Source organism: Quercus lobata, chromosome 8, assembly GCF_001633185.2.
Source record: "Quercus lobata isolate SW786 chromosome 8, ValleyOak3.0 Primary Assembly, whole genome shotgun sequence".
Lineage (NCBI taxonomy): Eukaryota > Viridiplantae > Streptophyta > Magnoliopsida > Fagales > Fagaceae > Quercus > Quercus lobata.
In genome coordinates this window covers 14,918,801-14,942,963 of record NC_044911.1, presented here as the reverse complement: position 1 = coordinate 14,942,963, position 24,163 = coordinate 14,918,801, and the positions used below count along the sequence as shown (strand labels likewise).

Below are 24,163 nucleotides of genomic sequence, written 5' to 3'. Positions count from 1 at the left end.
AGAAAGGCAGGCTTGCCTCCTTATGTCATGACTTAAATCTCTAAGAGAGTAAGAATGGGAAGTTGAGTATATATCACAAAAGCCATTCCGAATAAACCCCATCACCTCTTCCTCGTCGTTAATCCAGTCACCAACACTATTTTTAATAGCAGTAATACGATTTCTGTTCCTTCTCACTAGCGTCGAAACGTGGTAGAATGCAGTATTTCGATCCCCTTGGACCATCCAATTTACTCGAGACTTAATAGCCCACAACTCATGCTCTTGATTCAAAATAATCTCTAACTCTTTGAGGAGGTTATTCTCGAGCTCTACAAGAGAGCTAGAAGGCCGAATGGCCATAGCCCGCTAAACACCATTCAAACGAGCTTGTATATGGTTTTTCTTAAAGAAAATATTTCCAAACTGATCTCTATTCCAATCATTGGCCTTAACCATAAATTTATCAATAGCCTCCTCAAGATGAGAAGACTAATTCCAGGCCTGATCTACCACCTTGGGAAAGGACATATCTGCCAGCCAGAACTTTTGACACTTGAAAGGGCGGTTTAGCCGCACCCTATTCTGCGGTTTAGTTTCAAGAAGGACCGGGCAATGATTGGAGTGACATCTAGTGAGATGCGTTATTCTTGCTTCTGGAAAAAGGACACACCACTCCGGGTTGACAAAGAATCTGTCGATTCTCTCTTGGATGAGATTTTGCACTTTTCTTCGATTAGTCCACGTGAACCTTGGACCAGAGAAGCCTAAATCCACCATATTACAATTATCTAAGCATTCTTTAAATAATAAAGACCGGTTTGAACTAACCACTCTACCTCCAAACTTATCATCACCAGAGAGAGGTTCATTAAAATCCCCAGCAATAACCCACGGCATGTTATGCAACTCAGCTACATTCGACAAATTATTCCACAAAATATGCCTCTCCACACTCCTAGGACTAGCATAGACAGCAGAGAACAACCATTTAGAATTAGAGGTACGTACCTTGACTGTAGCATGAATTTCTTGTTCAGAACTTGCTAGCAGCTCCACCTCCACTCTATTTGAATACCAGAGAAGCCATAGCCCCCCTTTCCGGCCAATCGTTTCAGTATGAAATACACCGTCAAATGGGAGCCAATCAGTTACATCATGAGCTCTATCTCCACCCACACGGGTCTCCATAACCACTAACAAAGTCGGATCATGACACCGAACAAGCTCCTACACATGACTCTGAAATTTGGGCTTCAGAGCACCCCTACAGTTCCAAACTACTATATTCATGGTTAAATATTAAAGGAATGGACCCTTCATCAGGCAGCATACTCGGCTGCTTCTCCTTCCTCGAGCTCCATTTGATCGGTCGCTCCACCTCCTCCATTTGGTCTTTCCTTGACCTTAACTTGCATATTCTCCTCCTCTGGCACCTCTAATGCCTTTATACCCCCTTCTAACTCACTTGAAATTTGCAAGCTAGACGTTGGATGAGCACCTTCCTTTCTCTTATCCTCTTTCATCTCATTCTCTCGCAAATTTTGCATTTCCTTAATCTCTTGCCCTTTGAAATAGCTTACCTCCTGTTGAGATTGATCCATCGAAGAATTGAAGGTGAACAATGCTTCAGAGTTAAAGCCATGCTGATTTAGAAAAGAGGAATTCTCAGGAACAGAATTATCTTTCAAAGGGTTATTGCTGGCCACACCTTTAGTCAAGGACAAGGACGCCCTTCCTTTGGCAATTCCTTTTTTGCCCTTTACTGAAGGGCTAAACATTAATCCTGGGCTCTTAAACCCATTGCTCTCCTTATTGGAACACTGACTCAAATTCTCCGGGCCTTTTGCAATTCGCTGCACCGTTTTTTGCATATGGGCCTCACTTAGGCTATGATCCACTGACACCTTCCTCTTCCCTTCCCATTTAAGCTTGTCACTAGGCCCATTCTTCAGTGAGCCCATATTCTTAAACGTATTTTGGTCAGTGGGACCATCTTTCCTTGTCGCTTTGTTCCCACCTCTTTTCCGTGTCACAACAACCTAGGGGCCGTACACATCATTGGGGGTGTCCTTAGTCGTACCTTCACACAATCCTGGTGTTCCCTCGCACGTCTCTGTCTCCTTAGGCTTAACCGAATTCGTACTTGAGCTGGTAGCCTGGTGCCCACTATCTGCTTGGTTACCCTGCTCCAGTAAATTCTCACCCACCTCCTTCTTCCGTGTCTGGTCTTCCTGCACCGTATACGGACAGCTCTCCTGACAGTGGCCTATTCTTCCACAGGAAAAACAGAGCCGTTGAATACCCTTATAACTGATAGGCTTCTCTCGTCCACCAATGAGAATCGCAGTAATCAAAGGTTTTTCAATGTCAACCTATATACAGAGGCGAGCAAACCTGCCCCTAGATTCATTCGGTGTATGGGTATCTATCCTTAGAACTCTACCAATCGCATTGCCAATGATCTAAAGGGCCTCAACATCATAATACTCGATAGGCAGTTCATTCAATCTCACCCAAACTGCGACTGAGGATATACCCGCCTCTGAAGGATTAAAATCTGGAACCCAAGGTCTTATAGATAAGAAATTTCCTCCAATGAACCAAGGTCCATTCTTAAGAACAGCCTCACAATCATCTTTTATTGCAAAACGGACTAGGACAAAATCATTACCCAAGCCAACGCAATCAATTTTTCCCACTGGCTTCCATAAGGACATGAGCCTAGCGTGGAGAAAAGAAAAACCCACTGACCTGCCAAAAACTTTCACAATGAGAGCTTTACTCCATGGAAAACGGAATCGGCGTTTTTGTTCTTTAGAGAACTTGACGGCAATAAGACCATCACGAAGATCCGTTATCTCCGAATCTGACTCCTCCTCAGCATCCATAGCTTCAGTAAAGTTGAAAGCTTAGGAATATGCCCCAGGTATTTCACCCACCAATCTATCCTTAAAGGACAAGGGGTGCCTGGTAATGCTACGCATGCCTGCAAAGGTGGCTTGATCTTCATTCATATGGCCGTTGAACTCAGCGTGGCTGACGTTCTTCACTTTTTTGTTACTGCGGGCTAACTCCGCTTCTTCCTCTCTAGAGAGAAAAGGGTCACTCATCCGTACAAGTCACAACGCAAATTTTCGTATTAAAGTTATAGACTCTATCTTCTAATAGACGTTTATGTTGGATGGTTTATATATATAATTGGTTGTTCAAACTAAGAATTCTCTGTCATATGTTACTCTCTAAAGATCTTATTTGCTATATAGATGGTACTCTTGGTTTATGAGATAAGATCAACAAAATATGATTTTTATATAATTATATCTAGATAAAACTGCAATGTCATGATGGATAGATTGGTTTTATTTTGTTATATAATCTAAGTAATCATGTGGTTTATGAATTTGAAAAGTTATATATTGCGGGATTTATTCATATGTTTATATGATGAAAAAAAGTTTGATTTTGTATTTTATTTTATTTTATGTTTCCATTTTATGATATATGATCTATTGATTATGAGAGAGAAAGAGATGTCGGTTTATGTTTTGGAGAAAAATATAAAAAGAATTTATTTGCATATATTTGTATAGTAATTAACAAAGTATACATGGTTACAACTTGATCTAATAATTCTCACACTATAAAATAAAAGATAACTTTTTTATTGCATTATATTTTCATGCATACCTCACTATATATAATATGTGACTACAAAATATATATGTTACACTATAAAAAAAATAAAAATAAAAATAAAATCAAATTTTTCCGAATCACAAAAAATTATATCGTTACAATCTAAAAAATAAAACAAACATGAGAAGCAATTGTTCTTAAAACTATATATTCGAATCTAAAGACTGGAATACACAGCTTATTGAGTGTTGAAGCCTTAATCAATTTGCCTATGTTATTGGTGATAGTGTACAAAAACTGACAAAAAAATTTAGCCTTCTTATCCATTTTTTATCTCATTGGTACCAACTAGTAAGTTGTTTGTGCAATACACGGATAATGTTGTAGTGTTTTATGTAAGATGGTTTTGAAGAATATTGTACATATATTGTAACATAATTGTTATAGAACTTTATTAGTAGTGAGTTCATAATAAGAAATAACAATTATAAATTGCCCACACATATCCACTATAATTATTCAATTTAAGTAGTGAGAAATTTAAAAAAAAAAAATGTTGGAATGAAGTAATTTTAATGATGGTATTAACTTGACATATAATTTACTAGTTTAGAATAAATCAACTAAATGTGTGAATTAGGACATGCTTGAGATAGGTGCAATAAAGTGTGTAATCTCTATGTTGGTTAGCTACCATAGCTGGCACACATTCAAGCATGCACACATATATTGAGACAAACATATTTGTTTATGAAATGTTCAAATGACACTATTAGTTTATTGCGGCAAGAAACACATTCTCTTTAAACTGCAAACAACACATACTCTCTGTTAGGACATATGTATTCCACATGTTAAGAACATATGTCATGATTTTATGTAATTGGCTTATCCTTTGATAAAACGCACTTTACTTGTATTTGGGCGGATTTAGGATGTCTCTAAATACTTCAAGAAGCCTTGTTTCAAGATCAAGTATTGAAGCCTTCAAGTCTGTTCAAGAAAACAAGTTCAGAGTGCGAAATCATTAAAGCTCGATAGCTACATCTATCAAGCTTAAGGAAGCTGTTCTATATTCGGTTTGCTCTACACCTGCTATCAGTCTAGATTTAAGATTCTCAGAATTCCAATCTGATTTTCTTGGGATCCGTGAATGTTTCTTTGGGCTTTCTTTTCTCCTAACCCTAGACATATAAAAGGATCAGTTTAAGGGCCGTCAAAGAGTTCACAAGTTGCACAAGCTTTGAGCAAAATCTATTTAAGCAAATTGTGACCAAAGATGAAGTTCTTGCCCTAGTTCATCACTTTCTCTTGAAGAAGTTGCTGTGTATGTGTACCATAGGGTTTTATGACCAAGCATCTTCTTGATCTTCATCATGTGGATGAACTAAAGAACTTTGTAACCAACAACCTTCTTAGTTGGTGATTGAAGTTGCATACTGGGATTCGCGCAATTGGTTAGTCACGTACTAGGAGTCGTGCATTTGAAAGGGGAACTGTCACTACAGAACAAGTCCAATTGGGTATTGGGGTAAGGGTTCAACTGTAGGTTGGTAAGGTATTTGGATTCCTTTACTTGTAACCGCTTGTTGTGATAATAGTGAAGTTTCGGGAGTGGTGACCTGAAAATCACCCGGTGGGGTTTTTGCCATTAGGTTTTCCCCATTCGTAAACAAATCACCGTGTTATTTATTTTCCATTGCATATTTAGTTTATTGGTGATTTATTTGTGCTACCACGCATTTGCATGATAAATTGATTAATTAATAACTTGGCTAATTAATTAATTAATTTCTATCACAAGGGGTCATTCAATTTGTGGCCTATCACTCTCAGGTCTAGCAACAAATGTAACACCCCAACAAATTGGAAAGTTTATGTAGATATAGCATCAAGGTAAGGAGTAGCATCTTTAATGTGCCCTAATATCTAAAGACAAAGGTGAATAAAGAATATTAGAATAGATCAACTAAATGTTGGACAAAAGTAATCACATGTCAAGTTAATACCATTATTAAATTCAATGTAATTGCAATATTAAACTCTACTCATCAGTGCCTCTTAAAGGAAAATACAAAGGAGAAACTCGAAAGTAGAAAGGCATTGAAATATAGGCAAATTAAGAAATAAGAAAGTACTTTTTAGCTTGACAAAAGCTATGTCAGTGATCAGTAGACCCTCATTACACCCATGCTTATGCCTCAAATAATCTGCCTAGTAAGGGGTTACAATAGAACAACTGATATAGCAAAAAGAGTAAGAGATATCACAGTAGAATGGCTAATAATATAAAATGCTACAGCCAGGTGAATAACAATGTAAATGTCAAATAAACTAGAAGGCGCCATCACAGGGTAGTAATGACAATTCTAAGCAGCTGTAATAGAAATGGCTTGCTTTCCCAATCTTGGGCTGAATCATTCAGCAAGAATGGGTCCAAAAAGGGAACCAAACCCAAATATGTGCAACCTCGTTACAGGCTTCTGCCAATGAAGTTACACGTGTTGGAGAAATGGTCTAAATGGCTTTAAGTTCTGATTCACAGAGTTTCAGAAGGTGGGAATGTCATGAGGGAGAGAAAAGGTGGTCTACTGATGCATGCCCCTATTTCTCTAGTGTTTACTCTCTTCCTTCCTTTTTTTTTACTACTTACTTTTCTTTTGTTCTCTAGTTCTTAGTTTCTGTCTTACTCTTCTCTCCATCTTGCCTCTATCCCCCGTTCATGGTTACCTCCCTTCCCTTTTATACTGCTTGATTCTATGGGATTTCTCCATTTTTTCCCTAAGGCTCCACCAACTGTTTTTGGTTTTTTTTTTTTGGCATCCTTCCAGGATTGCCCACTAACCCCTTGGTTGCCCGGCCACTACCTCTACTTAGAACTTGCTTGTTGCACCAATCCCCATCTCCAGACAAAATTCCTTATTTTGTTTCTCCCCCCTCTCAATTTTTGTCTCCTTCAATGGATAAGGATTAGGCTACCTCACCACTTACCTCTATGGCATGCACCAAGGGCCTCAACCCTTTGCTTGCCTCTTTTGGGTGAAATGCCATCCTAGCAAGGCACTTCCCCAAATAAAGCCTCGGAAGGAACCCTAGAATAAACCCTTTTTTCTCCCTACCACTAAACCACACCCTCTAAATCTCTTAATTGAGGGCCCACCTCCCTTGTATTGGCTGGGTACAAGTAAGTGGTTCTCCAGCCCTTATGTGTCCTCTACTATCCTTTACATTTATCTTCTTTTACTCCTATGACATTCTTACCATTCTTGCCTTGTCTCATTCTACTATGTATGCTGGGCTTGTGCTTATCTCCCATGACGTGAAAGGTGCGTGGGCTTTTGGGCTTGTATTGCTTCCCTTCCTTTCCTCATCGATTGGGTAATGTCTAGGCAGAAGTTTTTGCCCTTCCAGCCCACCAAGCTTTTATTTCCATTATTCCTTTTCTTGCCACAGCCATGGGCCTACTAGCTATCATTCTTGCCATGTTAGCCCATTGGTTTTATTACCTTTTTTCTTGGGTTTCTTTGAACCATTTACTTTGTCTTTATCTCTTATTCTGCCTATAGGTCTATTGGCTGTTATTCATGCCATGCTATCTCATTGGGTTTATTACCTATTTTCTTGGGCTTTCTCGGCCCATTTACTTTGTCTTTATCTCTTATTTTGCCCATGTGTCATTCTCGCCACGTTGGCCCATTGAGCTTATGACCTCTTCTCTTAGGCTTCCTCGGCCCATTTACTCTACCTTTACCTCTTATTGCATTCATGGGCCTGCTGGCTATCACTCCTGCTACATTGGCCCATTGAATTTATTACCTTACTTTTACCACTTATACTCCTTTTTCCTCTTATTTTACTTATTGTTGGAGTTCTTTTGCACCTTTTGTCGAAAATGGACATCAACATTCAACCCCCTGAGCATGTGGATTTCTCTTACAATTCACACAAAAATAATTTTGCAATTCTCTTTCGTGGGTTTTTTGAACAATGGTCCTCATCTTGTTCACCTTTTTTGTCGTGAACAGGCTTGTCATTTTAAATTTCCCAATTTGCCAGTTATTCCAAAACATCGTCTTTGCTTCATTTAATGCAATATTGTCTTTACTTCCCTTCCTAATATTCTTATTTGTATTAACCTCTCCTCTTTCTTTTCATTACTTTTACTTCCCTCACAATCCTCTTTCCTTTCCTTCCTTCTCCTTTTCATCCTCTCTAAGTTCTCCCACCCACCACTCTCATCGCATAATCTATCCTCCATGTCGCTGACAAAGAGTGAAGTTTCTTCCCACCGTAAGAGAAAAGTGATCACTGTTGATGACCCATCCATTGAGGTTGAGAAAGATGAAGAGGCTTCCCATTTCGAATGGAACTGTTCCGAGGAGGAGGAAGGAGTAGCGACCTAGGTAGTGAATGCCCTCCTCTCATCGATCCGTGGTACGATACCCACTCACACTTCCGTGTGGTGCCTAGTGACTATCTCTAGAGTGGCACAATTTTGAAGTTTCTTGGGCTCTGTTGACTTCCTCTATCCCCAATCTTGCTATTCATTAGGGAAACGTCTTACCCGTGCCTATCCTCTTCAAATTCGAGTTAGGTACATCACTTGGTTAGAAGGAGTGGGTCAACAAGGAGCTTTCTGATACATATTTCATGGGTACATTGCAGCAAGCCGATGTGTTAAAGGCCATAGTTTCTTCTTGGTGTCTGTCCAACTACCATGATTTGTTCAATCTTCGCCACTCTTTTCTTGTGGTGAGATCATTATGACTTTGGAGGATATGGCCAACTAGTTGCTACTCCCTATTATTGGCAACATGAACCCTTGTGACATACAACTTTCTGCCAAGGAGGAGGCCATGGAGGTTGAGTTAAGGAAAGGGCTCAGGGGGAATGCGAAGCTCTCTTATTGGATTGGGGCTTTCTTGAAGGCTTCCACCAAAGCTCGCTACATCGGCTTCATCACGCTCTGACTCTATAAGTTTGTATTTGGCTTACACCCACAATATGTTGTGAAGCCCGTTTATTTTTGGTTAGCCATAAAGATTTCTGTCGGAGTGAGTTTGCCATTGGCCCCTCTGTTTTTGGGCCATTTGTATGTTCAATTGGCTATTTTGCAGAGCGATGAAGGGCAGGCAAGCTCCTGCCACATAGTTACTTCGTCTGTTCATAGTACCATACTACAGCACCTTCTTTGGAATCATTGTGCTAGGCATTTGGCTAAGTGTAAGCTAGTTCGCCATGCCAAGGAGATGTTCTAGCCTTGCCCTAGAGTGATCACTGATTTTTATGGGAGTTTTATTACTGAGCTTCCTTTTCCATATTGTTGGGTTGGATTGAAGCCCTTTGGTCATCCTGCCGGGGTGTTCTTTGATAAGGAGGTGGGCTTTTTGTAGAAGGCTTGTAAGGGTTTCAGCACTAAGTACACTTGTGCCAATTCTGCAATGAGGCCTTTTATAGCCATTGTTGAGACAACTACCCCATTGGTAGCCTATGATGAGAGGAGTATCACCTACTTGGCTGCCACTAATGCTAGGTAGCTACCTTACTTGGTTGACAAAGGTTTCTGGTATGTGTATTATTCTACCCATAGAGTGATGAGGCAGTTAGGGTTTGACCAAGACATACCCAATGACTTTACATTAGTTTTAGACACTACAACCTTAGCTTGTCCCTTCCTACGCCCTAATGCCTTTGAGTTTTAAAGTAAGCTTTTCATAGCGGTCACCATCCCTAGTTCCCAAAGAGTGGGCCTTTGCACTACCCAAATGCATGGTTACCAGCAGGCAATTATGACTTCATTCCACATTGAGTTATTAAGTGGTCATGGGTTCTCCCTTGTTCCTCCTAAGGGTTTGCATGCCATCATCTCCTTGAACCCTCGACTGCTCCTACCTACCAGATATGTGATTGCCTATATTAGGAAGTAGAGTAGGTATGCTATATTTGAGTGGATGGAGAGAGAGCAGGGATGGTTTTTGTATGTGGGTGAGTTACCCCATAGTTAGGAGAAGGAGGTGAAAATGGTGAACCTTCTTGAGCCAATGAAGAAGGGCTTGGCCTCTAAGTCTGCCAAGCCTAAGCCTACCAAGAAGGGTGGAGACACCTCTAAGGTCTGTTCGGATATAGTCCCCTACCAGGGAGGCCTTCCTCCCATCGGCAGCATAGTCCTCGAGAGTATGCCTCCTTCTTCAGCTAGAGCTCGTTCCACTAGGAGGTCAGTTGCAGCACAAACCAAGCCTCCCACACCGTGGTAGCCTTCAGATGCTCCTCCTTCCAGCAAGACCCGTGGTAGTAAGAGAAGACATCTCCCTCAGCCCCATCTACCATTGCTGAGAGGAGAGTATGTTATAACTAATTTCCCTGTCTTCTTTATTTTAGCCATTTAGTGTGCTTTCCTGTGACTAACCATATGTATACATCTCACTTTTCTTTGGCAATTCAAGCATAAAGAGGACACTTCTACCACTCACCCCATATTGCTAGATGAGCCTAATGCTGAGGTATATTTCTTCCCCTGCCTTGCTTTCCCTTATTCATGCAAGTATTCCACATTTCCTTTAGCTTACTTACCCTTTTCTGCATTTCAATATACTTTTTTTTAGATTGATGTTGAGCTCGTTTCTGTCTTCCACCCTACAAGCAAAGGGACTCCTTTTGCTGCTGACGTCTCTATGGAGGGCTTCTTTGGGGGTGCTAACATTGTTGCTAAGGCCATGGCTTCTACCATGGCTGCTGTTACCAGGGAGGTTTCTGCTAAGTTCCCAGTTCCTCCTTGCTGGTCTAAGTAATCAGAGTACCCTCGTTGAGGGAGGCATCATTGGGGAGAACGCCTTTGTTTCTATTGAGCTTGCTACTCCTCAAAAGGGAGCCACTTCCCTGGTGATGACTCAAGTTGAGAGTGCCACTCTCGTTACTCCTCCACCTTTTATTTCTACTAGCGATCCCTTTGTTGCCCTTTCATGGGCCGTCAAGGATGGGTACTTATTGGTTGCCACCCCGTCTTCTATTCGTACTGTTGCCACCCAGGGGCCCAATGTAGACTTATCCCCTGATGAGGGATCTGAGGAGGTCTTTGAGTATTTTGATGATGAGCCAGTTGTGAACACACAAGTTTTTGATTATAATGAGGCTTCTAATGATGAGCATGAAGACACTTAATTTTGCACCCATAATTTAATCTTGGAAGATGGCTAGAATGACCATTCATATACCTAAAATTTAGAGTTGCATTACATGCATTAATTCATTCATTTCATATCATAAAAATGATCTTGAGATTCTAACAATTGTGACGATATGTCCGATTTCCAAATCGGACCGTCAGATTGAAAGATATAACTTAATCAAGTTTTCACGGTCTGCATGCATTTTGTTTGGGTGGAGCTGATCACGCTTGATTAATTCAAATTGTTAGGTTCTAATTTAGGATCTAAATGTTTTAGAACTTCAATATGTAATGTTGGCAAACCATGATCAAAACTTAGAGTCTATATTTAGGCTGCTTAAAGTATGTTTATTTTGAAGTTGAAATTGAGTAATTGTAGAAAATTACTATTCACTTTCTGCAAGGCTCGATTGATCGAAAATTCGACTCGATTGATCAAAGCTCATGCAGAATGTTTTTCTGCAGATTTTTCCGATTTAGCCCAAGCCCATATGACGTATAGAGTTTTATGTTTTACCTTAAGTATAAAAGGAAAAACCTTAGCCACGTTTTCAGGTTGTTGTTTATGCTGTGTGTGTGAATCTCTTGTGAGATCTAGAGGTGTTTGCCTTCATACACATTTAGGGTTATCAAGATCAAGATTGATGTCAAGAGCTTAATGATCGCTTCAGTTGCTGCATAAAGAGCTTAAAGAAAAACACAAGTGGGAGTACTTGTGGTTGATGTGAATCCAAGAAAGAAGTAGTCCATGGACTCGGAGTTGTCACTTGGTCGTAGTAGTAAGTTTTCTATTTGAGGTAGTAATAGGATGTTAGTGGTCTAAGTCGCTATTGTAAAACTTCAATTCTTTCATAGTGGATCTGTTTTACCTTGAGGATAGTTAGGTTAAATCCTCCCCAGGTTTTTTACCAGTTTAGTTTTCCTGGGTTATCATATCATTATGAAGAGAAGTATTCACCACTTGAGAAAAAATGTGTAGCACTTGTATGGGCAAATCGAAAATTTAGATATTATATGCTTGCTTTCAAGGTTTTATTGATTGCAAGAATGGTCCCATTGAAATATTTGATGTAAAAACCTATGCAAGATGGGAAGATGGCTAAATGGGTTTTCCATCTATCAGAATTTGATATTAAATATGTGACTCAAAAATTTGTGAATGGGGGGAGTAATTGCTGATCACTTAGCCCACTGTTCACCTGCAGAAACTGAAGAGATCCACGGTGACTTTCCAGATGAGGATATCATGGGGATCGAGGTAGAATCATGGAAGATGTATTTTGATGGAGCAACTAATCAAAATAGGAGTGGCATTGGAGTTCTCTTAATCTCTCCAAAAGGCACACACATCCCATTCTATGGTAGGCTAAACTTTCCTACCACTAATAATGCCACTGAATTCGAAGCTTGTATTATGGGATTACAAGCAGCACTAGGTCTTAGGGTAAAAGAGTTGGAAGTATATGGTGATTTAGCCTTGATAATTTCTCAGATTCAAAATAGATGGAAGATCAAGGAAGAAAAGTTAATGCCTTATCATGAATGTCTTCAGAAGTGGACCTCGAAATTCAGCATGATCCAGTACCAATATGTGCCAAAAATGCAGAATTAGATTGCAGGTGCTCTAGCAACAATGGCATCCATGATAGATGGACCTAAGGAAGATGAAGCTCGACCAATAGTGGTGGAACAAAAAGAAGAGCCAGGTTATTACATGTCAATAAAAGAAGATGAGGGAACAAATAGAGAAGGTGAATGATATTCAGACATCCTCCAGTACCTCAAGGATGGGACATACCCAAAGGCTGCAGACAAGAATGATCAATTGACCATCAGAAGGTTGTCCACTAATTATATTATTTGCAGTGAAAGGCTTTACAGAAGATCATATAATGGAATTCATCTCCTTTGTGTGACCGCCAAGGAAGCGCAATAAATAATTGAAAAGGTTCGTGAGTCAAATTACGGGCCACATATGAATGCACATATGTTGTAATGAAAAATAATGAGATAAGGTTATTACTGGACTACTATGGAAGCAGACTGCGTAGCTTATGTTCGAAGGTGTCATCAATGCCAAGTCCATAGAGATCTGAAGCACGTGCCACCTATGCCATTACATACTTCACTATGGCCGTTCTCTACGTGGGGAATAGATATTATTGGGAAGATTCACCCAACAGCATCCAATGGCCATGAATTCATACTTGTTGCTATTGATTATTTCACTAAATGGGTAGAAACTACCTCATACAAGGTCTTTGACAATGGGCTGCATTTCAAGGGAGAAACAGAGAAGCTGCTTCAATAGTTTAATATTCAACACCACAAATCCTCACCTTACCGTCCACAGACCAATGGGGCAGTTGAGGCTGAAAAAAAAAAAAATATTAGGGCAAATTCTAAAGAAAAGTATGAAAAACTACAAGGACTGGCATCTACAACTACCCTATGTACTTTAGGGGTATAGGACATCAATTTGGTCTTCCACAGGAGCCACTTCCTTTCATTGGTGTTTGGGATGGAAGCAGTCCTTCCCATTGAAATAGGTGTTCATTCATCGAGAACAGTATTGGAGAGTGAAGTCCCTGAAGTAGATTGGTTGCAAAGCAAATACGAGCAATTATGCATGATGGATGAGAAGAGACTCAAGGCCTTGTATCACATTCAAGGTTACCAAAGGAGGCTTAGGAAAGCTTTTGACAAGAAAGTAAGAACTAGAGATTTGAAGTTAGGGGATTTAGTGATGAAAGAGATTTGAGCTCCGATTCAAGAGACAAACGGGAAATTCAAGCAAAATTGGGTAGGTCCATACATTACCAAGTAGATATACTCTAGGAAGTAGTGAGATTGATGGACTTAGATGCAAACCCTTTTACTGAGTCAACCAACATGGATCAATTGAAGAAATACCATGTTTGAGGTGGTAGTCTGAAAGCACCACGTCTAAAGTGGTTGTAAATTATGTTCCTTTCCTAGGTTCGGTAAAAGCAAAAAACAAAAAAACAAAAACAAAAACAAAAAAAGGGTAGGTTGAAAACCTGAAAAGGCGATCTACGCAAAAGGAGAGGAAAAAAAAAAGTGAGAGAGCCAACTAGATTGAAAACCTAAAAATGAGGCCTAGGCAAAAGTTAAGGAAAATAGAAAAATGAACTACGTGATGGCCTAATCCTTCTGCCAATAAGGTATGTAGGCAACCATATATTGGTCTGGTACAACTTCCCCAAACCCACCATTTACCCATCTCACAAAAAAATAAAAAAATTGTCTTCGAAATTTAACCATTCCATTAAACCATGCCATTACACAAAATTCGGAACCCAAACCATAAAAAATAAAAAATAAATATAAACAAAAACCAAACCTTAAAAACCTAAACCCTAAACAGAACCCTACACTTGGAGGTCCTAAATAATTTCTAAACCTAAGAGTTTCACATCAACTTTTAAAATAAACATGTTCAAAGCCAAAAAATAAGAAAATCATTTTTTCTTCAATATTTTCTTCTTTGGTTGTTCGATGGTTCCATCTGTGCTAGGTACTTTGTCATCGTTGTCCCTCCTTTTAAACTTATAGTTGTTAGCCTCATGTCTTTCTCAGGTGTCTCTAAGAAATTTTTTTCTCATAGCAACCATGTCAACCTCCTTATCCACAATCTTATTCACCAACTAGTTAGAGTATTCTATGGTCATCTTGTGAAAGTGAACTTTGACGAAAGATTGATCCACTTGGTCAGCCATCTCCAAGCCCAACAACATGTTCCTTGTAGAAGTAGGATTTGTGTCCACAAGAGTGAAAGGTTTTCTTCCTTTTCCACCAGGCGTTCCGTGCTCATAATGGAATTGTCTCAAAAGTTTATCAGCCTTATAGAAAGTTACTTTTCTTAACCCGACTTTGAAGATATAATCTGATCCAGGGGACTGCAACAAAGGAGGTGGGCACTTCCACCAATAACAATTCCATCGAATTGAGACACTAGATTTCTTGTTCAAAAACTTCACCCAATCACATTCAGTTTGACACTCGATTTTGAGCACAGTCCTACTGAGGAAATTGCTAGGACCATAATCAGCAATAGTAGGCATGGCAATCATGTCCAATCTTTCCATCAACTATATTTGCAAAGTTAAGGGACTACCAAGAAAGTGTTGTGACTCTTCACTAAGAAATATAGTGTCCAGCCCTAAGAGAGTTTTTGCCAATATCAGAGAAGTAGGATTATCACCATCCTTAACTTGACTCACAATGCCTATGGTTCGACATCCATAAAACCAGGCCTTTCAAAGCAAAGCATAAATTCTCCCACAAAGCAAAGAGCTAAGCCAAAATTTTTCTTTATGTTGCCAGTCACTCCATGAGTATGTTCGTTAATCAATCTTGAAACAACTACATGAAGATTCACCATGTGGCCCTCAATCATGCTACTGGTAATTGAAGTAGAAAGTCCTAGAGTAACAAATAAAATCTCCCTATGTCTGGGACCAAAAGAAACTACTACAAATTTTTTGTCGGGATCGTAACCCAGAATAGCTGAAATTTCTTCAATTGTGGGACAAAGTTTAGCCGTTTTAAACTGAAACACATGGTCTTCAGTATCCCAAAACTTCATAGCAGCACAAAGGAAATCCCACTTGATCTTGACATTCTTTAAAGCCTTGATCCCCACTAGCTTGTAGGCTAAAAAATTGGTCCTAGTACTAAAATCAAAGCTACAAACCCATCTTTTGATATCATGAATGGTTGAACGAGGAAAATTTTTATTGTTAGCCCTGGCTAACTCTTGCATGTGATTATTGTTTCTTGATAACTTTGATGCAAAGATTTGTTTATAGGTTCAATGCTAAAATAAGCTACCTCAGTCCTTAACTAGGTTTAAATGGGTTTCAAGAGTTTGTACATGACTAGGAAACTGTTTCATGGTCTTAAACGGAGAAAACATTTTTCAAAAAACTCAAAAACACAAAAATGCATTGAAAAAGAGTAAGGCATTGCCCCAAAATTGGATGTGCGAGTCGGCACTCCCCAAGTGCCGATTGGCACCCAGCTTAACCAAGGCCCAATTATCTTGTTTTGTGTTTTGTGGCACTTTACAGGTCTATTTTGACTCTATTTATCACTCAAAAAAAAATTTTGATTGTGCAATGAAGTTTTCAAAATTTTGCATGGAGTGTCAAACTGGGCATTTAGATATTCTTTGCCCATTTAGATAAAAAAATCACCTGCATAACTGGCTTCAAAAAAAAGAGGGAAGTGAAAATTAATCAAGTCAAGATTTTCAAAGTCATGCATTTATCTCTTAAACTAGAGGCATTTGGCTATGCCCTACCCCTCTTTCTAGAAAAAATAAAAATCAATAATCTCTTTTCAAAAAGAAAAAAAGAAAAAAGAAAAATTATTTTCAAAAATAAAAGGTCATCATGCACAAGTTTTCAAACTAGGGGCATTCGGCCATGCCTCATTCATTTTCAAAAGAAAAAAAAGAAGAAGATCATCATCATCATCTTTTCAAAGAAAAAAAATCAATCAAGAATTCCAAAAATCATGCATCCATTTCTAAACTAGGGGCATTCGGTCGTGCTTCATTCAAATAAGTGCAAATCCCATCAGGGGTGGTCAAAAAGTTCAAATTGTTTACTAAAAGACTTCATCAAGTGAATTCTAAACTTGTCCCATCTAAGTTTCAACAAGATTAGAAGCAATCTAGAGATAAAGAGCTAAAAGTGGAAATTAATAGAAATTTTCTAAGGACAAATTTCTTGTCTTAAAGTTAAGCATCATTCAGACTTCGGGTCCACCTATAGGAAGATCTCCTAGACCCGCCCCTAGAGGAGCCACCCTCAGTGTCTCCTTCCTAAATTGCATAAAACTGAGATTCTTGTTGCCGGTTTTGAAGTTCAAGATTTATGATCCTCTCCTTCAAGGATCTTGCATTGGCATCAGCCATTGCCATTCGGCTGTTCTAAAAAATCAACAAAGACAAGTGTTAGATCCATTATCATGGAGATTCAAGCAAAAAGCATTAAGGAAGCATCATTTATACCTAGTTCATTTCATTGATCAAATATTGAGAAGATTTAGTGTGTGCCATAAGCTGCAAACCTCCAATCATCCACATGCTCTCTTCCACGAGATCAACATTGACCTGAAGCACAAATTCACAAGTTTTAAAATAACTCAACAATTCAAAAATTCCCCAAAAAAAAGAGCACAACATGATCACACAAGGATTTCCAACCAAATCATAAAATGTTCAAAATTCCAACAAGGACAACAACAACAAAATGACAATGTCCCACCATCAAGCTCTTAACAAAACATGAAACCAACAAATTTGCCAACAAAGAAAAATGAGCTCACAGGCCACCCATCATTTAAAATCTAATCCCAAATTTTGGTCTTTTGTATTCAAAACCTCAGGTTCCAAGGTAGAGAAGCCCCTTGGTTACCTTCAATTCAAATCAAGCTAGAGAAGCCCCTTGGTCACCCCAATTCAAGATTAAGATAGAAAAGCCTCTCAATCATCCCAAGTTCCAAGGTAAAGACACCCTTTGGTTACCTTCCATTCAGATCGAGGTAGAGAATCCCCTTGGCCATCACAATTCAAGATTGAGATAGACAAACCTCTCGATCGCCCCAGGTTCCAAGGTAGAGAAGCCTCTTGGTTACCTTCCATTCACATCGAGGTAGAGAAGCCCCTTGGTCACCACAATCCAAGATTGAGATAGAAAAGTCTCTTAATCACCACAAGTTCCAAGGTAGAGAAGCCCCCTGGTTACCCTCCATTCAGATCGAGCTAGAGAAGCCCCTTGGTAGTTACAATTCAAGATTGAGATAGCGAAGCCTTTCAATCGCCCCAGGTTTCAAGGTAGAGAAACCCCTTGGTTACCTTCCATTCAGATCAAGGTAATGAAACCCCTTGGTTGTCATAGTCCAAGATTGAGATAAAGAAGCCTCTCAATCACCCCAAGTTTCGAGGTAGAGAAGCCCCTTGGTTACCCTCCATTCAAATCGAGGTAGAGAAGCCCCTTTGTCATCACAATTCAAGATTGAGATAGAGAAGCCTCTCAACCACCCAAGGTTCCGAGATAGAGAAGCCCCTTGGTTACCTTCCATTCAGATTGAGGTAGAGAAGCCCTTGGTCATCACAATTTAAGATTGAGATAGAGAAGCCTCTCAATCACCCTAAGTTCCATGGTAGAGAATCCCCTTGGTTACTCTTCATTCAGATCGAGGTAGAGAAGCCCCTTGGTCGTCCCAATGCAAGATTTAGATAGAGAAGCCTCTCAATCGCCCCAAGTTCCAAGGTAGAGAAGCCCCTTGGTCGCCACAATTCAAGATTGAGATAGAGAAGTCTCTAAATCCACCCCAGATTCAGATTGAGATAGAAATGCCTCTCAGTCACCTCAGATTTTAAGCTTCAATTCAAGTTTATTAGTTGTCAAGTAGGTCAAGTATTCACTATTTTCATTTTTCAAAACAATAAAACACTAGTTCTATGTTCCAAGGATATAGGTTCTAGGGCTAGGTAATCTTCGAAAAAGTCGACCTCGATTAAATCACGACTACTAAAATCAGTGTCTTTGTTTTACATTGACATTTGCTTTGTAAGCTTTGTCAATGAGAGGCATTCTGTAGACACTCGATTTTGTACCTATAATTTAATCATGGAAGATGGCTAGAGTGACCATTCATATACCCAAAATTTAAAGTTGCATTACATGCATTAATTCATTCATTACATATCATAAAAATGATCTTAAGATTCTAACAATCGCGACGGTATAACCAATTTCCAAATCAGACCGTCAGATTGAATGATATCACATGATCAAGTTTTCACAGTCTGCATGCATTTTGTTTATGTGGAGCCAACCACATATGATTAATTCAAATTAGTTTTGATTGGTTAAAAAATTAAAATTAATTATATAATTTTGTGATTGGTTGTTAGTTAGTGTCAAAAATAGGCCTACTTGCATGGGAATAAAGTGGATAATCAGATAACAAAGAAATTTTGGATAATCAAGTCTCATAGGAATATTTATCTACAAGATAATTATCACTTTAAAAACCTGAATATCAAGAAAAATGGATTAATTTTTAGAATACGGATTAAAAGCACATCTATTTGCAATTCCAGGCTAAAAAATCCTCAAAAAAGGAGTCCAAATTGGACCAAAACTCAAACGTGGACCTGGCACCCAAGTGGGCCATTCGACACTCTAAGAGTGCCGACTAGCCCAAAAGCTCAGCACGGCCCAAGGACCCCTTGATTGAGATAAAGCCTATCTTTTTCAGATTTTTAGAGATAAGGTCGCGGTCCAATTCGTATCTGATATCATTCAGGTCATTTTTTAGGCATCCAAACCTCTATAAATAGAGGAAAAAAAATCAAAATTAAAGGCTCTTCTTTTCTGACTTTTCTATTCCCCTTACGTTAAAGACATTCTTAAGGCTTTTGCTTTAGGAACTTCTTTTTTGTAAGTAAAATATTTTGGACTTCAAAGAGGTGAACAAACTTCTTTGATTTCTAAAATATTCTTTCATTAGAAGAGCATGCTCATGCAAGAGGTATTCTATTTTTTCTTTCTTTCTTTTCTTCTTCCATTAACTAGTATGTTTTTGTTTGATGCATGAATAAGTTTAGTATGTTTTATGATGTCTTGTTCTTAATATATAATTGTCATGCTTAGATACCATAGATGATTGTTTATTTCAACTCTTTCTTTTCGACTTCAAAATTTGTAATGACTATCAAAACTCTTTTATGGAGATTCAAAACTGATCTATATTTTCATTAAATACAGATATGATTTTTTTCTAAACTCAAAACTGATCTGTATTTTCATTAAATACAGATCTGATTTCTTTTTTTGAAAAGTTTTCTTTGTTATAAAATTGTAGATTTTGAAATTCAAAAGAAGGGATTGAAAGTTAGGTTAAAGTTTTTCAATATGTGGTGCATGCATAATAGATTTGTCTCGTGAATGTGGATCCTCTTTCAAAAGTCTTTTTTTTTTTTTTTGTCCAACAACAAATCTAATTTTTTACAAATAAAATCATTTTTTTTTTTTTTACTTTACACAAATCAGATTTGATTCTTTTCATTCAAAATCTCTTTTTTTTTTTAAATAAAAAATAGATCTGATTTTTTCTTTATAAAATTACTTTTTTTTTTTTTTAAGTTTACAAAAATAGATCTAATTCTTTTTAACAAAATCTTTTTTTTTTTTTTTTAACTTTATGAAAACAAATCTGATTTTTTTTAACAGACCAAAATTTTTTGCTAACTTTACACAAAACAAATCTGATCTTTCTTGATAAAATCTTGCTTTTTACCCTTTACAAAAACATATCTAATTTTTTTTACAAACCAAGTCTTATTATTTTAATTTCCAAGACAGAGCTGAATTTTCTTTAAAAAGAGGACATATACATAAGGCAAATTTATTTAAGTTAATTTTTGTAAAGTGTTTGTCATGTGCATTGCAACATATCATTCAACATCATTCAAAAAAGGGTATATTGATCATTAGAGTCTAAAAGACCAGACTCTGTCTGGGCAAAAAGGGTGCCTAACACCTTCCCATTTCGTAATCTAGCCTGTGAGCTTAGGATTTTTTGATAGGTAGATTAGTTTTGTCTTTTAATCTGGTCGATTATAACTTGGACTAAAGCTTTGTATTCTTTTGCATAGATTTTATCTAGGACCCAAAGCCTTGTAAAGTTAATTTACCAAAATTGAATTTTTCTTTATTCAATTAATGAAATTCAAAATATTTTGAATATGTGATTTGTATTTATTTTTTATTATTTTTTGTATAAAAAATAAGTGGCAACTCCACACCACTACCTAGGGGAGAGGTGCCCTTATAGGCACCCGAATCTCTTTTTGAGGGGCCCTAAATTTTTCCTGGTCTCTCATAGAGCATAGGGTCGAGGCTAAGGGTATGTATTCTCAATCTCTGTTGTATCTTCTTTTTCTTCTCTTCCTATCATTTCCATGTACATTCTTTTATCTGCCTTGCATGTTATCCTTGTCATGTAGTCACAGATACTCCTGAAGAGCCCAAGGTTGTAGCAATTCTTGTAGAGCCCAATAATTCCCTTTCTTTCTCTTCCCTTTGCGTTTCTACTCTCCTACTTTTGTGCCCTCCTTCCTTCTTTATTTCCCTGCTGGAAGCTCATATAATGCTTGCTCTTAGGTTCGTTGCCTACTAAGAGGGCCTCGAGTGTTACATTTGAGGCTAGGAGCAAGTCTGCTGCTGTTCCTGACCTTGTAAGTAAGGCTATTGCCTTCTTTATTCGCTTCAAGCAGGCAGAGATGAACAATCTTGATCCAACAGACTTTTAAGGCACTAAGCCTCCTTATGTGGACCTCCACAGATATCGAGTACTCAAGGACTGTGTGGGGCATTTGGAGGCAGTTTACCATAGTCATGGGGACTTTATACAAAGGTTCCCTCTGGCCGTTTTTCTAGGGAGCACTTCCTTAAGATGCTAGGGTGTGTGATGAACGATATTGAGTACAACTTTGTGGATATTGTTTTTGCCGAAAGGATTTTGCAGTGGAAGGCTAGGGTTCAAGAGCTGATCCACGTTGATTTGATGTGGGATTTCTGTTGGAGCACTTACGAGAGATTTCCCGAGTCTTCTTCATAAGGAAGGTTCAACCTCCTATTAATGCTATTGACACTCACATTGAGAGCTTGTGGAAGGAGGTGGTGGACTTAGAGGCTTATCGTGAGAGTCTTCTTTCTAGTGTGACTGCCTCTAACTGCTTCTAAGGTGAGACTCTTATTTCTGGCCTTTGATCATTTGTTATGTACTCAGTCACTTACTATTTTGTAGCTTTTCATCTTTTTCTTTTCTTGCTTCCTTTTATGATACACTTAATTTTCTTAGAACTTATACTTTTTGGTCTGTAATCTAGTGCTACATATGCTACTACACTTATTATGCTTTATGATACTATGTATTTTTGCTAATACCTCACGTATGGCTTTCATTACTTTCTACTTTTTCCTATAGTTACAAAAAAGAGAACAAACTATTACTTTCTTGCGACATAACATCCCTTGCAAGGGTGGTCACTTGGAGGAAGTTCAAAATATGGAAGAAAAGAGAAAAAAAAAATACATTGCATTTCCTACGTGTAATAATACTTGAGCCATTTGCCATTGATAGGATCTGCGAGGTCTTTTCTGTCCATTTGGGCCAAGCAATAATATCCGCTCACATTAGCTTCTCTTACCACAAAAGGACCTTCCCAATTTAGCAAGAACTTAGACAGTCACTAGCTGAACTTTTGCAAATACTCTTTCCTTTATGGTTATGCCATAAGCTTTAGTCATCTTCTGCATGTATCTGTAGCTACGTTCTTGGGCTTCTTCCCTCTATTCGTATAATTCCTCCAAATCCTCACACCTTTCTGATGTGAAGACCTCATTCTCCTTTTCTTTCTTTCTCATCTACATGACCCTCAAAAAAGGTATCATTAATTCTGCTAAGCCGACAGCTTCTGTCCCATATACTAAGGAGAAAGGAGAGAATCCCGTGGCAAACATTGATGAACTTCAATAAGCGCACAATGCATCTACCAGGTGTGTTACCCAACCTCTGTTGTATTCTTGAATCATCTTGCTAATAATTTTAATGAGGGTCTTGTTCGTTGCTTCAGCTTGCCCGTTTCTCTGTGGGTAATATGGCAATGACCGGTGGTGCTTTATCTGATAAAAATCCAACATCTTTCTAACTTCCTTTTTTACGAATGGCATGCCATTGTCACTTATAATTCTATGGGGTACTCCAAAACGTATAATTATATTCTCCTTGATAAAGTTTGCCATAGCTCCTTCGATGGCTTTGTGGAGTGGTATGGCCTCTGCCCACTTGGTGAAGAATTCTGTAGCCGTTAGGATCTAGATTTGCCCGTTTGAAGGCAGGTTAACTAGCACCGCCAAATTGAGCCCCCACGTGTGGAAGGGCCATGGGGTAATCATACTTTGCAACCTTTGCAGGAGGGTATGAATCAAATTGGCTTGCACCTAGAAGCTGTAACACTTCTTAACAAATTCTGCTGTGTCCTTCTTCATAGTGGGATAATAGTAGCCCATCCACAAGATGCATTGGTACAGCTTCTTCCTCCCTTAGTGTTCTCCACACTCACCTGAGTGTACTTCCTTTAGCATTTCCTTGGCTTTTTATGGCCCTAAACATCGTAATGGGTCTCCGTCATACCCTTTCTTGGACAGAACTCCTTCGTGTAGGAAGTAGTGGGTTACCAATTTTCTAAGCTTGTACCTCTCTTCATGCTTCTGTGGTAAGATTCCCTTCACCAAGTATCCCACAAATGAGCTTCTCCAATCCTCCGTAGTGAACACAGCATAGCTCTCTTCTTGGTCAATGGCCAGACAGTAGGCTTCACACTGGCTTTAGATCTAATCTGCTTCCCTATTCATGTTCAACCAATAGAAACCTACTCTCTACAACCTTCAATACAAACTAACTTCCTTATAGAGCCCAAAAGTCCTGCTGTGCACTCTTTCCAGTTTTCTATGGGCCTCCTTGTGTCCTACTCATCTCAGCAGGATTCCTCCTTGCATTCTGCGGTAAAGCTCTCCTTTCATTAAGATGTAATCCTTCACAGCCTTTAATTCTGCTACATCTTCCTTTAATTGGGCTTCCCTGATAGAAGCCCTCCAATCTTTCTCACTTCACTCCCTTTCGGGGAAATTTTCTTCGAGTATTTCAATTCTAGACTCCTTTTGCTTCTTGACTTCTCCTGTGGTGCTGCTTCGTTCAAAGGCTATCTGTGAGCCCAACGCAGCTAACGCGTTTGTATATCTATTCTCACTCCTTTGGGTGTGTTTTATCTCAAACGTGCAGAACTTTTCTTCAATCCTTTGGGCTAGCATTCTATAAGGGCCAAGGTTTGCTCCTTTAAGGAAAAGGTTCCATTTGCTTGGTAAACCACCAGGTTGGAATCACCCACTACTCTCAGATGTCGGACCTCTATCTCAAGGGCTGTTGCCAATCTTTTTAAGTATCCCTCATATTTTGCAATATTGTTTGAGCATGGAAATTCCAATTTGAATGATAATGTTATAGTCTCTCCATATCTGTGATAAAGAACCACTCCGGCACCTCCTGAGTTTGTTGTAGAGGAGTCGTCAAACTTCATGACTCACTAGGCACCTTATTGTCCAACGGGAACTCCTCTTCTCCCATAAATTGAGCCTGGCTTTTTACTGCTTTAAGCGTGCCCGCTTTTAAGGCATATAGCGATAATTGCAACAACCACTAGGATATTCTTCCAGACAAAATAGGTTGTCGAAAAGTGCCTTAATTGCGTGAGACTTTGTCATAAGATTCACCTAG

At 38.7% G+C, this 24,163-nt stretch overlaps 2 protein-coding genes across 2 annotated transcripts; one reads left to right on the top strand and one right to left on the bottom strand.

The window, feature by feature from the left end:
• Nucleotides 1-471: 471 nt before the first annotated feature.
• LOC115956454 lies at nt 472-1,170 on the bottom strand. The gene has a single exon (XM_031074829.1). The coding sequence runs from the start codon at nt 1,168-1,170 to the stop codon at nt 472-474; it is 699 nt and encodes a 232-aa protein (XP_030930689.1).
• A 10,772-nt stretch (nt 1,171-11,942) lies between these two features.
• On the top strand, nt 11,943-12,395 carry LOC115956453 (uncharacterized protein Mb2253c-like). Its single transcript, XM_031074828.1, has one exon. The coding sequence runs from the start codon at nt 11,943-11,945 to the stop codon at nt 12,393-12,395; it is 453 nt and encodes a 150-aa protein (XP_030930688.1).
• Nucleotides 12,396-24,163: the final 11,768 nt, after the last annotated feature.

Bases quoted from the DNA above. Each gene is read 5' to 3' on its own strand.
- LOC115956454 (XM_031074829.1), bottom strand. From the start codon at position 1,170: ATGGAGACCCGTGTGGGTGGAGATAGAGCTCATGATGTAACTGATTGG.
- LOC115956453 (XM_031074828.1), top strand. From the start codon at position 11,943: ATGGGGGGAGTAATTGCTGATCACTTAGCCCACTGTTCACCTGCAGAA.